General features: G+C 43.7%; 1 protein-coding gene across 1 annotated transcript in view; it reads right to left on the bottom strand.

Annotated features, from left to right (window-relative positions):
• The window catches only part of LOC126427130 (protein twist-like), a 191,073-nt gene that overhangs the window by 120,122 nt on the left and 58,013 nt on the right, over nt 1–12,938 (bottom strand). Inside the window, exon 2 of the mRNA XM_050089355.1 lies at nt 7,666–8,344. Coding sequence (XP_049945312.1) covers nt 7,666–8,226 — 561 coding nt within the window. The 5' untranslated portion in view covers nt 8,227–8,344. The remainder of the gene's footprint in view (nt 1–7,665; nt 8,345–12,938) is intronic.

The raw sequence follows: 12,938 nt of genomic DNA on the forward strand, positions 1-12,938 counted from the left end.
GCAACAAATACACACGCACTGGGAGACGAACCAGTATTGGTGAAGAGGCTGACATCAGAGTGCTAATACATCACACGTCTACAGCGTGGTCTAAATTTCCGGCCGGCCGAGGTGGCCGAGCGGTTCTAGGCACTACAGTCTGGAACCGCGTGTCCGCTACGGTCGCAGGTTCGAATCCTGCCTCGGGCATGGATGTGTGTGATGTCCTTAGGTTAGTTACCTTTAAGTAGTTCTAAGTTCTAGGGGACTGATGGCCTTAGAAGTTAAGTCCCATAGTGCTCTGAGCCATTTGAACCATTTGAACCATCTAAATTTCCCTTGACAAGCCTGTAGGACTACTAGAGGAGTCTGGCTACATAATATTTTGAGCTGGAACTTGTGTCCGGAAATGTACCCCTTCCATGTTACAGTCATTTAAAAACATTGGTAAAATTTTGTACATGGCTGCACGTTCAGAGACGGTGAATAATTACAATTGAAAGAAAGCAGCCCTCGCCCACTATTTTTTAACGAATTAACAGGGTTTCAACACTGCTAGGAGTCTTCCTTAGAATTTAAATAGTGACCGAGGTCTCTTTTCTTTCAATTTAATGAATTAACTGGGTTTCAACACTACTAGGAGTGTCTTCCTCAGAAATTAAATCAAACGAATTAACCGGGTTTCAACACTGCTAGGAGTGTCTTCATAAGAATTTAAATTTCTTTGATTTAAATTCTGAGGAAGACACTCCTAGTAGTGTTGAAACCCGGATAATTCGTTAAAAAATAGTGACCAAGGGCTGTTTTCTTTCAATTGTAGTTATTCACGGTCTCTGAACGTGCAGTAATGTACAAAATTTTACCAATATGTTCCTCAGAATTTAAATTCCTTTGGTTTAAATTCTGAGGAAGACACTCCTAGCAGTGTTGAAACGCGGTTAATTCGTTAAAAAATAGTAAACTACTTTGATTTAAATTCTGAGGAAGACACTCCTAGCAGTGTTGAAACCGGGTTACTTCGTTAAAAAATAGTAAGTGAGGGGTGTTTTCTTTCAAGTGACATATTGGTAAGGCTGGTATTGTCGTTGTTGTTGTTGTTGTATCTGGATCCCACTCCAGGTACCGCCGGGTCTGGGTTGTTACTATGGAGTCTGGCAAAGTTAGTTGCAGAGGGTGATTGGATGCTCTTCCTGCCACCACCCCGTACCCCCCAGGATGGAAGTAGTGTACCCCAGCTGTCTGTATCTAGTGTAAACCGTGCAATAGTGCCAACGTTTATCAAATGTCTGCGAGTCCTGTAACTGAGCGGGGCCGTGGGGACCAGCCCGGTATTCACCTAGTGGGATGTGGAAAACCGCCTAAAAACCACCTCCAGGCTGACCGGCACACCGGCCCTTCGTCGTTTATCCGCCGAGCGGGGTCGATTCGGGGTCGGCGAGGCTACCCGAGTCCAGGAAGCAGCGCATTAGCGCTTTCGGCTAACCTGGCGGGTCTAAGACCGTTATTACACGATCATATTTTTTTGACAAAAGAATATGATCAAGTATTCGTCAAATTTCTTTGACAAAGATCTTTGACGTCGTGCTAAAAATGGAATATTAAGCTGTCGCGATATTTTCGTCAAATTTCAAGATGGTGGACGGCATCTCATTATGTGCTGCAGTTTCTAGCAGCACAGTTGCATTGTGTGTGTATTTGGAAGAAAAGCAGCGGAAAAAAGGAAACATACTTGGCTGAAGCCCTAGTTATTACGTCGTCGTAATAAAAGCATCCATCAAAATTTCCTCTCTGACAGGAAATCACGAATCCAGTCACATAACTGAGACGATATTCCATAAGCACGCAATTTCACTACGAGCCGCTTGTGTGGTACAGTGTCAAAAGCCTTCCGGAAATCCAAAAACACGGAATCGATCTGAAATCCCTTGTCAATAGCACCCAACACTTCATGCGAATAAAGAGCTAGGCGTGTTTCATAAGAAGGATGTTTTCTAAACCTATGTTTACAGTGTGTCAATAGACCGCTTTCTTCGAGGTAATTCATAATGTTCGAACACAATATATGTTCTAAAATTCTGCTGCATATCGACGTTAACGATATGGGTCTGTAATTTGGGGCATTACTCCTACTACCTGTCTTGAATATTGGTGTGACCTGTGCAACTTTCCAGTCTTTGGCTGCGGATCTTTCGTCGAGCGAACGGTTGTATATGACTGTTAAGAATGGAGCTAATGCATCAGGAACCTGATCGGTGTACAGTCTGGACCAGAAGACTTGCTTTTATTAAGTGATATAAGTTGTTTCACTACTCCGAGGATATTTGCTTCTACGTTATGTTGGCAGCTGTTCTCGATTCGAATTCTGGAATATTTGCTTCGTCTTCTTTTGTGAAGGCATTTCGGAAGACTGTGTTTAGTAACTCTGGTTTGGCAGCACTGTATTCGATAGTATCTCCACTGCTAATGTGAGAGAATGCATTGATTGTTTCTTGCCGCTAACATACTTCACATACGACCAGAATCTCTTTGGATTTTCTGCCACATTTCGCGACAAGGTTTCGTCGTGGAAACTGTTATAGTCATCTCGCATTGAAGTCAGCGCTAAATTTCGAGTTTCCGTAAAAGATAGCCAATCTTGGGGATTTTACATCTGTTTAAATTCTGTTTTATTCGATGACTTTCCGCTTATTACTACGAACTGTGACCTTTCTGACAGGAAATCACGAATCCAGTAGCAATGGTACCGACAGGGCCTGCACGCACTTGTTTAGCGCTGCAGGAAGGCCATGAAACGGGGTGGAGATTACGTGGAAATATGTGGTGCGTAAATAAAACACCATTCTTTCGTGTGTGTGATTTTCATTATGTTCAATAAAGAATTGTTGATGAAAAAAAATCGGTGTATTACTTTCTGGGCAACCCTCGTGAAATCAAGACACGTTCATATCATTTGTCGACATAGAAAAAGCGTTCTACGATAATGGTGTAAAACGTTCAAAGTTCCGAGAAAAACAGGGGTAAGCAACAGAGAAAGACAATATGCACAAGAACAAGAACAAAGTGGAATAAGAGTGGAAGGCCAAGAATGAAGTGTTCGGATTAAAAAGGGATGTAATTTGGAGCCCCTACCGTTCAATCTGTACATAGAAGAAGCAATGATGGAAATAAAGGATACTTCAGGAGTGAAATTAAAATTCAAGACGGAAGGATAGCAGTGATGCAATTCGCTGATGACGTTGCTATCCTGAGAGAAAGTGAAGAAGAATTACATATTACGCTGAATGAAATGAACAGTCTAATGAGTACAAAATACAGATCGAGAGTAAATCGAAGAAACACGAAAGTAATGAGAAGTAGCAAAAATGAAAACAGCGAGAATGTTAACATCAGGATTAGGGATCGCGTAGCAAAGTTGAGGAGTTCTGCTACCGAAGCAGCAAAATAAATCACGGTGGACGGAGCAAGGAGGACATAAAAATCAAGTTAGCACTGGCAAAAAGGGCATTTCCTTCCAGAAGAGGTCTACTACTATCAAACATAGGTCTTAATTTGAGGAAGAAATTTTTCAGGATGTACGTTTGGAGCACATGGTGGTGAAACAGAGACTATGTGATACCTGCACGCGAGAATATTGAAGCATTTGAGATGTGGTGCTACCGACGAATGTGAAAAATTTGGTGGACTGATAAGGTAAGGAACGGGGAGGTTTTCCACAGAACTGTCGAGTATAGGAATGTATGGAAAACACTGACAAGAAGAAGGTACAGCATGACAGCCGTTAACACAACAGGGAATAACTTCCATGATAATAGAGGGAGAGGGTAAAAACTGTAGAGGATGACAGAAACTGGTATACCTTCTACAAATAACTGAGGACATAGATCGTAGTTGTTAATTTGAGATAAAAAAAAGTTGCCACAGGAGGGGAATTCGTGTTGGGCCACATCAAACCAGTTAGAAACCTGAGGACTCAAAAACCACATACAAATTTGATGTTGTTTACTATATACACTCACAACAAATTATTTGCTACGCTTGCTGCTGTTGCAGTTTTAATGTCCAGGAGTGTATTGATCTTTTATCTGCTAGATAATCAGATCTGAAGGAGCGAGTAAGGCACAGTGGCTGTAGATACACTATTTGATCAAAAGTATCCGGACATCGCCAAAAACATACGTTTTTCGTATTAGGTGGATTGTGCTGCCACCTACTGCCAGGTACTCCATATCAGCGACCTCAGTAGTCATTAGACGTCGTGAGAGAGCTGAATGGGGCGCTCCGCGGAACTCACCGACTTCGAACGTGGTCAGGTGATTGGGTGTGACTTCTGTCATACGTCTCTATGCGAGATTTACACACTCCTAAGCATCCCTAGGTCCACTGTTTCCGATGTGATAGTGAAGTGGAAACGTGAAGGGACACGTACAGCACAAAAGCGTACAGGCCGACCTCGTCTGTTGACTGACAGAGACCGCCGGCAGTTGAAGAGGATCTTAATGTGTAATAGGCAGACGTCTATCCAGACCATCACACAGGAATTCCAATCTGCATCAGGATCCACTGCAAGTACTATGACAGTTAGGCGGGAGGTGAGAAAACTTGCATTTCGTGGTCGAGCGGCTGCTCATAAGCCACACATCACGCCGGTAAATACCAAACGACACCTCGCTTCATGTAAGAAGCGTAAACATTGGAAGATCGAACAGTGTAAAAACGTTGTGTGGAGTGACGAATCACGGTACACAATATGGCGATCCGATGGCAGGGTGTGGGTATGGCAAATGCCCAGTGAACGTCATCTGCCACCGTGTGTAGTACCGACAGTAAAATTCGGAGGCGGTGGTGTTATGGTGTGGTCGTGTTTTTCATGGATGGGGCTTGCACCACTTGTTGTTTTGCGTGGCACTATCACAGCACAGTCCTACATTGATGTTTTAAGCACTTTGTTGCTTACCACAGTTGAAGAGCATCCCCCAGATGGTATTTGCAAAAAAAATGGTTCAAATGGCTCTGAGCACTATGGGACTCAACATCTGTGGTCATCAGTCCCCTAGAACTTAGAACTACTTAAACCTAACTAACCTAAGGACACCACGTACATCCATGCCCGAGGCAGGATTCGAACCTGCGACCGTAGCGGACACGCGGTTCCAGACTGACGCGCCTAGAACCGCACGGCCACACCGTCCGGCCGGCGATTGCACCTTTCAATACGTTCGAGCACCTATTCATAATGCACGGCCTGTGGCGGAGTGGTTACACGACAATAACATCCCTGTAATGGACTGGTCTGCACAGAGTCCTAACCTGAGTACTATAGAACACCTTCGGGATGTTTTGGAACGCCGACTTCGTGCCAGGCCTCACCGACCGACACTTGTGCTATTGTTATTCTTGTGCAATTATTCCCATGAAGTAATGGGTACTGTCGACAAGGGATCTGAGATCGATTCCATATTCCTAGATTTTCAGAGGGCTTCTGATACCGTTCCTCACGAGCGACTATTACATTGCGTGAATATGGAGTACCGTCTCAGTTGTGTGACTGGATTCGTGATTTCCTCTCAGAGAGGTCACAGTTCGTAGTGATAGACGGTAAATCATCAAGTAAAACAGAAGTGATATTTGGCGTTCGCAAGGTAGTGTCATAGGCCCTCTGCTGTTCCTGATTTACATTAATGGTCTAGGTGATAATCTGGGCAGCCCCCTTAGATTGTTTGCAGACGACGCTGTAATTTACCGTCTAGTAAAATCATCAGACGATCAATTCCAATTACAAAATGATCTAGATAGAATTTCTGTATGGTGCGAAAAGTGGCAATTGGCACTAAACAAAAGTGCGAGGTCATCCACATGGGCACTACAAGAAAACCGATAAATTTTGGGTATACGATAAATCGCTCAAATCTAAGGGCTGTCAATTCAACTAAATACCTAGGAATTACAGTTACGAGCAACTTAAATTGGAAAGACCACGTAGATAATATTGTGGGGAAGGCGGAACACTTAGAAGATGCGACAAACCCACCAAACAGACAGCCTACATTCCACTTGTCCGTCCTCTGCTGGAATATTGCTGCACTGTGTGGGATCCTTAACAGGTAGGACTGACGGAGGACACCGAAAAAGTGCAAAGAAGGGCAGCTCGTTTCCTGTTATCGCGCAATAGGGGTGAGAGTGTCACTGATACGATACGCGAGTTGGGGTGGCAGTCACTGAAACAAAGGCGGTCTTCTTTGCTGCGAGATGTATTTACGAAATTTCAATCACCAACTTTCTCTTCCAAATGCGAAAATATTTTGTTGACACCCACCTACGTAGGGAGAAATGATTATCATAAAAAATAAGAGAAATCAGAGCTCGAACGGAAAGATTTAGGTGCTCCTATTTCCCACGCGCCATTGGAGAGTGGAATGGTAGAGTAGTATGAAAATGGTTCGACGAACCCTCTGCCAGGCACTTAAGGGTCAATTGCAATGTAGATGTAGATCAGTGCAGCTCTCCATGAAGAATGGGTTGCCATTCTCCAAAAAAAAAAAAAAAAAAAAAAAAAAAAAAAAAAAAAAAAAAAAAAAAAAAAAAATGGATCTGAGCACTATGGGACTTAACTGCAGAGGTCATCAGTCCCCTGAAACTTAGAGCTACTTAAACCTAACTAACCTAAGGACATCACACACATCCATGCCCGAGGCAGGATTCGAACCTGCGAACGTAGCAGTCACGCGGTTCTGGACTGAAGTGCCTAGAACCGCACGGCCGACTGCCATTCTCCAAGAAACTTTCCAGCACCTGACTGAACTTAAGCTGCGAGAGTGGAAGCTGTCATTGAGGGTAACGGTGGTCCAACACCATACTGAATTCCAGCGCCACGAACTTGTAAGTCACTTATCCCTTATCATTTAGCTACAATATAGCAGGTCAGCAACTGGAAGCAGTTAAATCCATAAATTATCTGGGAGTACACATTGGGAGTGATTTAAAATGGAATGATCATATAAAGTTGATCGTCGGTAAAGCATATGCCAGACAGATTCATTGCAAGAATCCTAAGGAAATGCAATCCGAAAATAAAGGAAGTAGGTTACAATACGCTTGTTCGTCCACTGCTTGAATACTGCTCAGCAGTGTGGGATCCGTACCAGATAGGGTTGATAGAAGAGATATAGCAGAAGATCCAACGGAAAGCAGCGCACTTCGTTACAGGATCATTTAGGAATCGCGAAAGCATTACGGAGATGATAGATAAACTCCAGTGGAAGACTCTGCAGGAGAGATGCTCAGTAGCTCGGTACAGGCTTTGGGTCAAGTTTCGAGAACGTACCTTCACCGAGGAGTCAAGCAGTATGTTGCTCCCTCCTATGTATATCTCGCGAAGAGACCATGAGGACAAAATCCGATTAGAGCCCACACAGAGGCATACCTACAATCCTTCTTTCTATGAACAATACGAGACTGGAATAGAAGTGAGAACCGATTGAGGTACTCAAGATACCCTCCGCCACACACCGTCAGGTGGCTTGCGGACTATGGATGTAGATGTAGATTTTCAGCCAGGTGTCCGGATACTTCAGATCACATAGTATATTTAGAATACAGATAAATTTAAACACCTGAAAGAGAACCCAAATGCTTACATATGTAAACAAGAATAAAATTTCCGTATGACAGTTAGTGGGTGGGGCCTACCTGCCCGTGGTGTAGCTGCAGGTGGTGCTGGTGCAGAGTGGGTCGGCTGTGGTGCTGGTGTTGGAGGTGAGGGTGCTGCTGATGGTGTGGACCAAAGCCGTAGTGGTGCCCCAGTGGTGGCGGAGGCGGAGGCGGCATCAGCGTGGCGGTGTGGAGGTCCGTACCGCCGACGTCCACCGCGCGCTGAGCGGACGATCCCGGTCCACACGGGTCCCGAGGGAGCTCGCCGAACAGGGGCACCGGCTGCCCGGAGTAGCTGCCGTGGTGGTGGTGGTGGTGGGGGTAGTGGTGGTGGGGACGGTGGTGCGGGGAATACCCGCGCACACCCGGCAGGGGTGCCAACACCGTACCCGCAGTGGTGTTGGGGTTGGTGGTGATCCCTCCACCACTGGCGGTGTCCTCAGTAGGAGCCGGCATGGTGCCGCCGACTGGCGACCCTGCAGCCACCAGATGGTGCTGCTGGTCCACCGGAAACGAGTCCTCGGAGTCGTGTTTCGCGCCAAACCGCGCTGGGATGGCAGGTTTGTTGTCTTCAGAATCGTCTTCCACCTTCAGGTGCATTGGTGCGAGTCGGTTCCTCCTACAAACTCCAGTCCGCACAAATAGTCCTCTAGCCTGGAAAATGGCACAGATGACCTCTGCTTGCACACAACGTCGGTACTTTGCCTGTGGAGGCGACCTGGAAAGAAAATTTAAATAATGATGTACTCTTTGCGAACCATCACAGTACCTATGAAGAGTGACCCACAGAATGTGGTGTTATAAATGTCAACTATTTAAACTATAGGTACGCAGTTTAACTGAAAGGGGAACAGTATCACTCATTCGATGTGGTCCAACAATAGTTCTTCTCGTGTCGTTTTCCTCAGAAGGAAACGTTATAGACTGGAGAGCTTGGATTTTCTCCAGACTTACAGGACTCGAACGTCAATGCATAGATGTCAGTCTCCCAAAGCAGGAGGACACTCTAAAAAAATTCGGCTCTGAAGACTAAAGAGTGCTGCTAAAAAAAAAAGAGATTCCTAGCTTTACAAGACAACTATCTGAAACTTGTGTGTGTTTGTCTAGCGCCGGCCGCGGTGGCCGAGCGGTTCTAGGCCCTTCAGTCCGGAACCGCGAGACTGCTACGCAGGTTCTAATCCTGCCTCGGGAATGGATGTGTGTGATGTCCTTAGGTTAGTTAGGTTTAATTAGTTCTAAGTTCTATGGGAATGATGACCTCAGATGTTAAGTCCCATAGTGCTCAGAGCCATTTTTTTTGTCTAGTATTCTAGCCCTATGACTGTGAACTCCCTGATTTGGCTCACAATACACAAACTTGTTTTTACTTTTATTTCAATCTGCATTTCCTACCGATTTGAAATTTTAATTGACAAATGTTGGGTAGTAATTTTCTAATAAAAATATTAACATTTATTTTTTGCTGTGTCTTCCGAACAACACACAGCCAGGGCGAATGCACCACAGACGCACAGATTCGAGCTGGTGCCACTGCCATAGAGACTTGCATAACGTGCAGTAAGTCGTCTGGACTATGTATATCCTCAAATTTTCGATTTTATCCTTATTTCGATCTTATTTGAAATGTTTCAAACTCCGACTGTATAATATGTCGTGCTAACGCAATTAACCTCTGTGATTTAAAAATAGAATTTCATGAATTACTATACTACAAAAAGATATATTTTGTTTATCTGAATTTATTTGTTCTATTTTGCTATTGAGTAAACGTCATTTTCTGTAAATTTTTTTCGATATTTTTCTATGTTTCGATCTTAGTATGAATATATCTTTACTGATGTACTTTGGAACGGGGTGCGGTTGGCTTGCATGTGCGTATGAAGGGAGGGAAGGAAGGAAGGAGAAGGGTAAAGTTTTCTGAAGTTGACTACAAATGGAATGTACCGGGTGATCAAAAAGTCAGTATAAATTTGGAAACTGAATAAATCACGGAATAATGTAGAAAGAGAGGTACTAATTGACACACGTGCTTGCAATGACAAGGGGTTTTATTAGAACCAAAAAAATACAAAAGTTCACAAAATGTCCGACAGACGGCGCTTCATCTGATCAGAATAGCAATAATTAGCATAACAAAGTAAGACAAAGCAAAGATGATGTCTTTTACAGGAAATGCTCAATATGTCCACCATCATTCCTCAACAATAGCTATAGTCGAGGAATAATGTTGTGAACAGCACAGTAAAGCATGTCCGGAGTTATGGTGAGGCGTTGGTGTCGCATGTTGTCTTTCGGCATCCCTAGAGATGTCGGTCGATCACGATACACTCGCGACTTCAGGTAACCCCAAAGCCAATAATCGCACGGACTGAGGTCTGGGGACCTGGGAGGCCAAGCGTGACGAAAGTGGCGGCTGAGCACACGAGCATCACCAAACGACGCGCGCAAGAGATCTTTCACGCGTCTAGCAATATGCTTTTTTTTTGTTCTAATAAAACCCCATGTCATTCCAAGCATATGTGTCAATTTTTATCTCTCTATCTACATTATTACGTGCTTTATTAAGTTTTCAAATTTATACTGTCTTTTTGATCACCCGGTATTTCACTGAGAGAACATTGTAAATTTATGACAGCAAGGCATCTAGAACTATTACACATAAAAATTACGTACGAATCAGTTTTGTCGTCTACATTATTCTACAAACACGTCAGGCTATAGGGCTTCCAGACGGAAGAAATTCAAGTAACGGATTTAAGGACATCCTCCATAAACAAAAGAGTATTTTTTCTTTACAACTACTGAGCCTTGTGTGGCTCTTGTTCGTGCCATATCTCATTTGACATCCTGTTTTTACTCTACGACCACCTCGTTATGTTAATTTCAATTACTGGTGTCACTGAGTTGCCGCCTTGCCTGCCCGTGAGCGGCAGCAGCGGCGCTTATCGATATAAGCCCTGGTGTAGTATCTTTGCTGACTGCTATTACTTGCCGGTTGTCATGTGTTCTGACTTACAAGGGGAGGCCGCCAATTGTGAAATTCAGATTCGATTCATACTGCGCATAATAAAAGCTCATGGCCAGAGGTGTAATGTGGCAAAGCACCAAGATGCACTTCTCAGCCGTTGTCGAGAAAATCGACAGTTAAAAGAAACCGTTGCGGTGAAATACTCTCTACGATTAATAATGTTCTGCAGCGTCGTGGCGCAGCGGTAAGCGCTCGGGTTCGTAATCCGAAGGTTACCGGATCGAATCTCGTGCCATGCAACTTTTTTTAATTTTGTTTCTTGTACTTCAAATGTATACACACACACACACACACACACACACATATATATATATATATATATATATATATATATATATATATATATATATATATATTATTGGTGTTTTGCCCTTAAAGAGCGCATTTGGACTAAACTACATGGCCAGTTCCTTTTGCTGCCTTCCTTGCTGCCCAAACTTCCCTCATTCGCTCGCTGTGTTTCTGTTTCCGGTCCTCTGTCCATGCTTCTTGTCGGCTTCGTGTCTTCGGCTTCATCTTGATTGCCTTTTTGGTTGCCCATATTTCTTTCATCTTCTGGCTGTGATCTTGCTTTCGTTCTTCGGTCCATTTTATGCCTGTTCGTTTGTCGCATTGTATCTCATGTAGTTTACTTTTCTTAATGATGTTTCTGAACTTTATTCTGTCGTTTATTGTGTCTGCTGTTATGTTGAGCTGGTTCAGGTCGTTTTCTACCTCTGCCACCCATTTGTTGTTTCTAGTGGTTACCCAGTCAAAGATCTGTTTGGTCAGCCTGTGTGATGGCATTCTGCATAGGTGTCCATAGAATTGTAGTCTGCGTTTTCTAATCTTTTCTGTGATTGTCTCCGTATGTTTGTACAGTTCCTCTGTAGGTTTCTTGATCCATATTCCATTGTTGTTAGTTGCGCCAAATATTTTCCTAAGTATTTTCCGTTCTACTTTTTCTAATTGTCTGATACGTGTATGCCCTCGGATTAGTGTGGTCTCTGCTGCATATAGTGCCTCGGGGAGCACCACCGTGTCGTAATGGCGTAATTTGGCTTTTTGTGAGATAGACTTCTTGTTGTAATGATTCCACACTACTTTGTATGCCTTGTCCAGTTTAGTCTTTCTTTCTTCATTTGAGTCTCTGTTATGTCCACTCATTTGTAGTGTTTCACCGAGGTATTTGAAGTTTGCTGTTTTGTAAATCGTGCCATACTTTGTGTTCAGAGATATATGTATATATATATATCCATCGTTTACCACCAATTGTCTTCTCCGATTTTTGCCGATATGATACGATATGCGTGGTATGCATCAAACCTGACGAACGATAGAACAATTTTTCAGAATGTCAATCAGGTGTGTTTCCCAACAGATAATTTAAAAAAAACAATTGTTCTTGTAAAAACGCATCGTTTATCAGATGTGCTCGATGTCGTGCTGTTTTCTGCTTTCCGTGTTTCTATGATAACTATCACTCTGGTTCGTGCGATACTCCAGCTACTTCTGGTCACTAATTGTTAATTATGTGCGATTGTATACCGAACTTTTCAATAAATTGTATCCACTTGAATACTATTTGTCATATTGTGTTTTATTTCAAGTTTTATTTTTCCACGAGAAACGACTTTCAACAACTTATTATATGCATAATTGTTGCAACTGATTGCCGGGAATTATATATATATTTGAATTACAAAAAAAAAAAACAAATAATAAAAAAAATTGCATGGCGCGAGATTCGATCCAGTGACCTTCGGATTACGAACCCGAGCGCTTACCGCTGCGCCACGACGCTGCAGAAAATTATTAATTGTAGAGAGTATTTCACCGCAACGGTTTCTTTTTAACTGTCGGTTTTCTCGACAACGGCTGAGAAGTGCATCTTGGTGCTTTGCCACATTACACCTCTGGCCATGAGCTTTTATTATGCGCAGTATGAGTCGAATCTGAATTTCACAATTGGCGGCCTCCCCTTGTTAGTTCGGATCAGCCAGTGAGTTGGAAGGCGCTAGCAGTGCAGTTCGGACCTGACAGCGTTTGACTTGAGACGCGGCGGAAGTTCAGTCGGGGCGCGGCTGCAGTGGGGTCCAGACAGCCATTACTCGCTCGACGATTGCAGATACGTATCACTTAAGTGCGGAGCACACTGATTGGTCGTCGGTCGGTCGGTCTTCTCGGGCGACGTGTGTGTCGGCCGGCGATCGCTTATTGGGTTGCCTCCGTGTCCATTATAATTATCCGGGCTGTTATGCCGTGGTCGGTTGACGAATTCTGTGTCGATTCCCAACGTTTCGTC

The sequence above is a fragment of the Schistocerca serialis genome, chromosome 11 (genome assembly GCF_023864345.2).
Source record: "Schistocerca serialis cubense isolate TAMUIC-IGC-003099 chromosome 11, iqSchSeri2.2, whole genome shotgun sequence".
Classification (NCBI taxonomy): Eukaryota; Metazoa; Arthropoda; class Insecta; order Orthoptera; family Acrididae; genus Schistocerca; species Schistocerca serialis.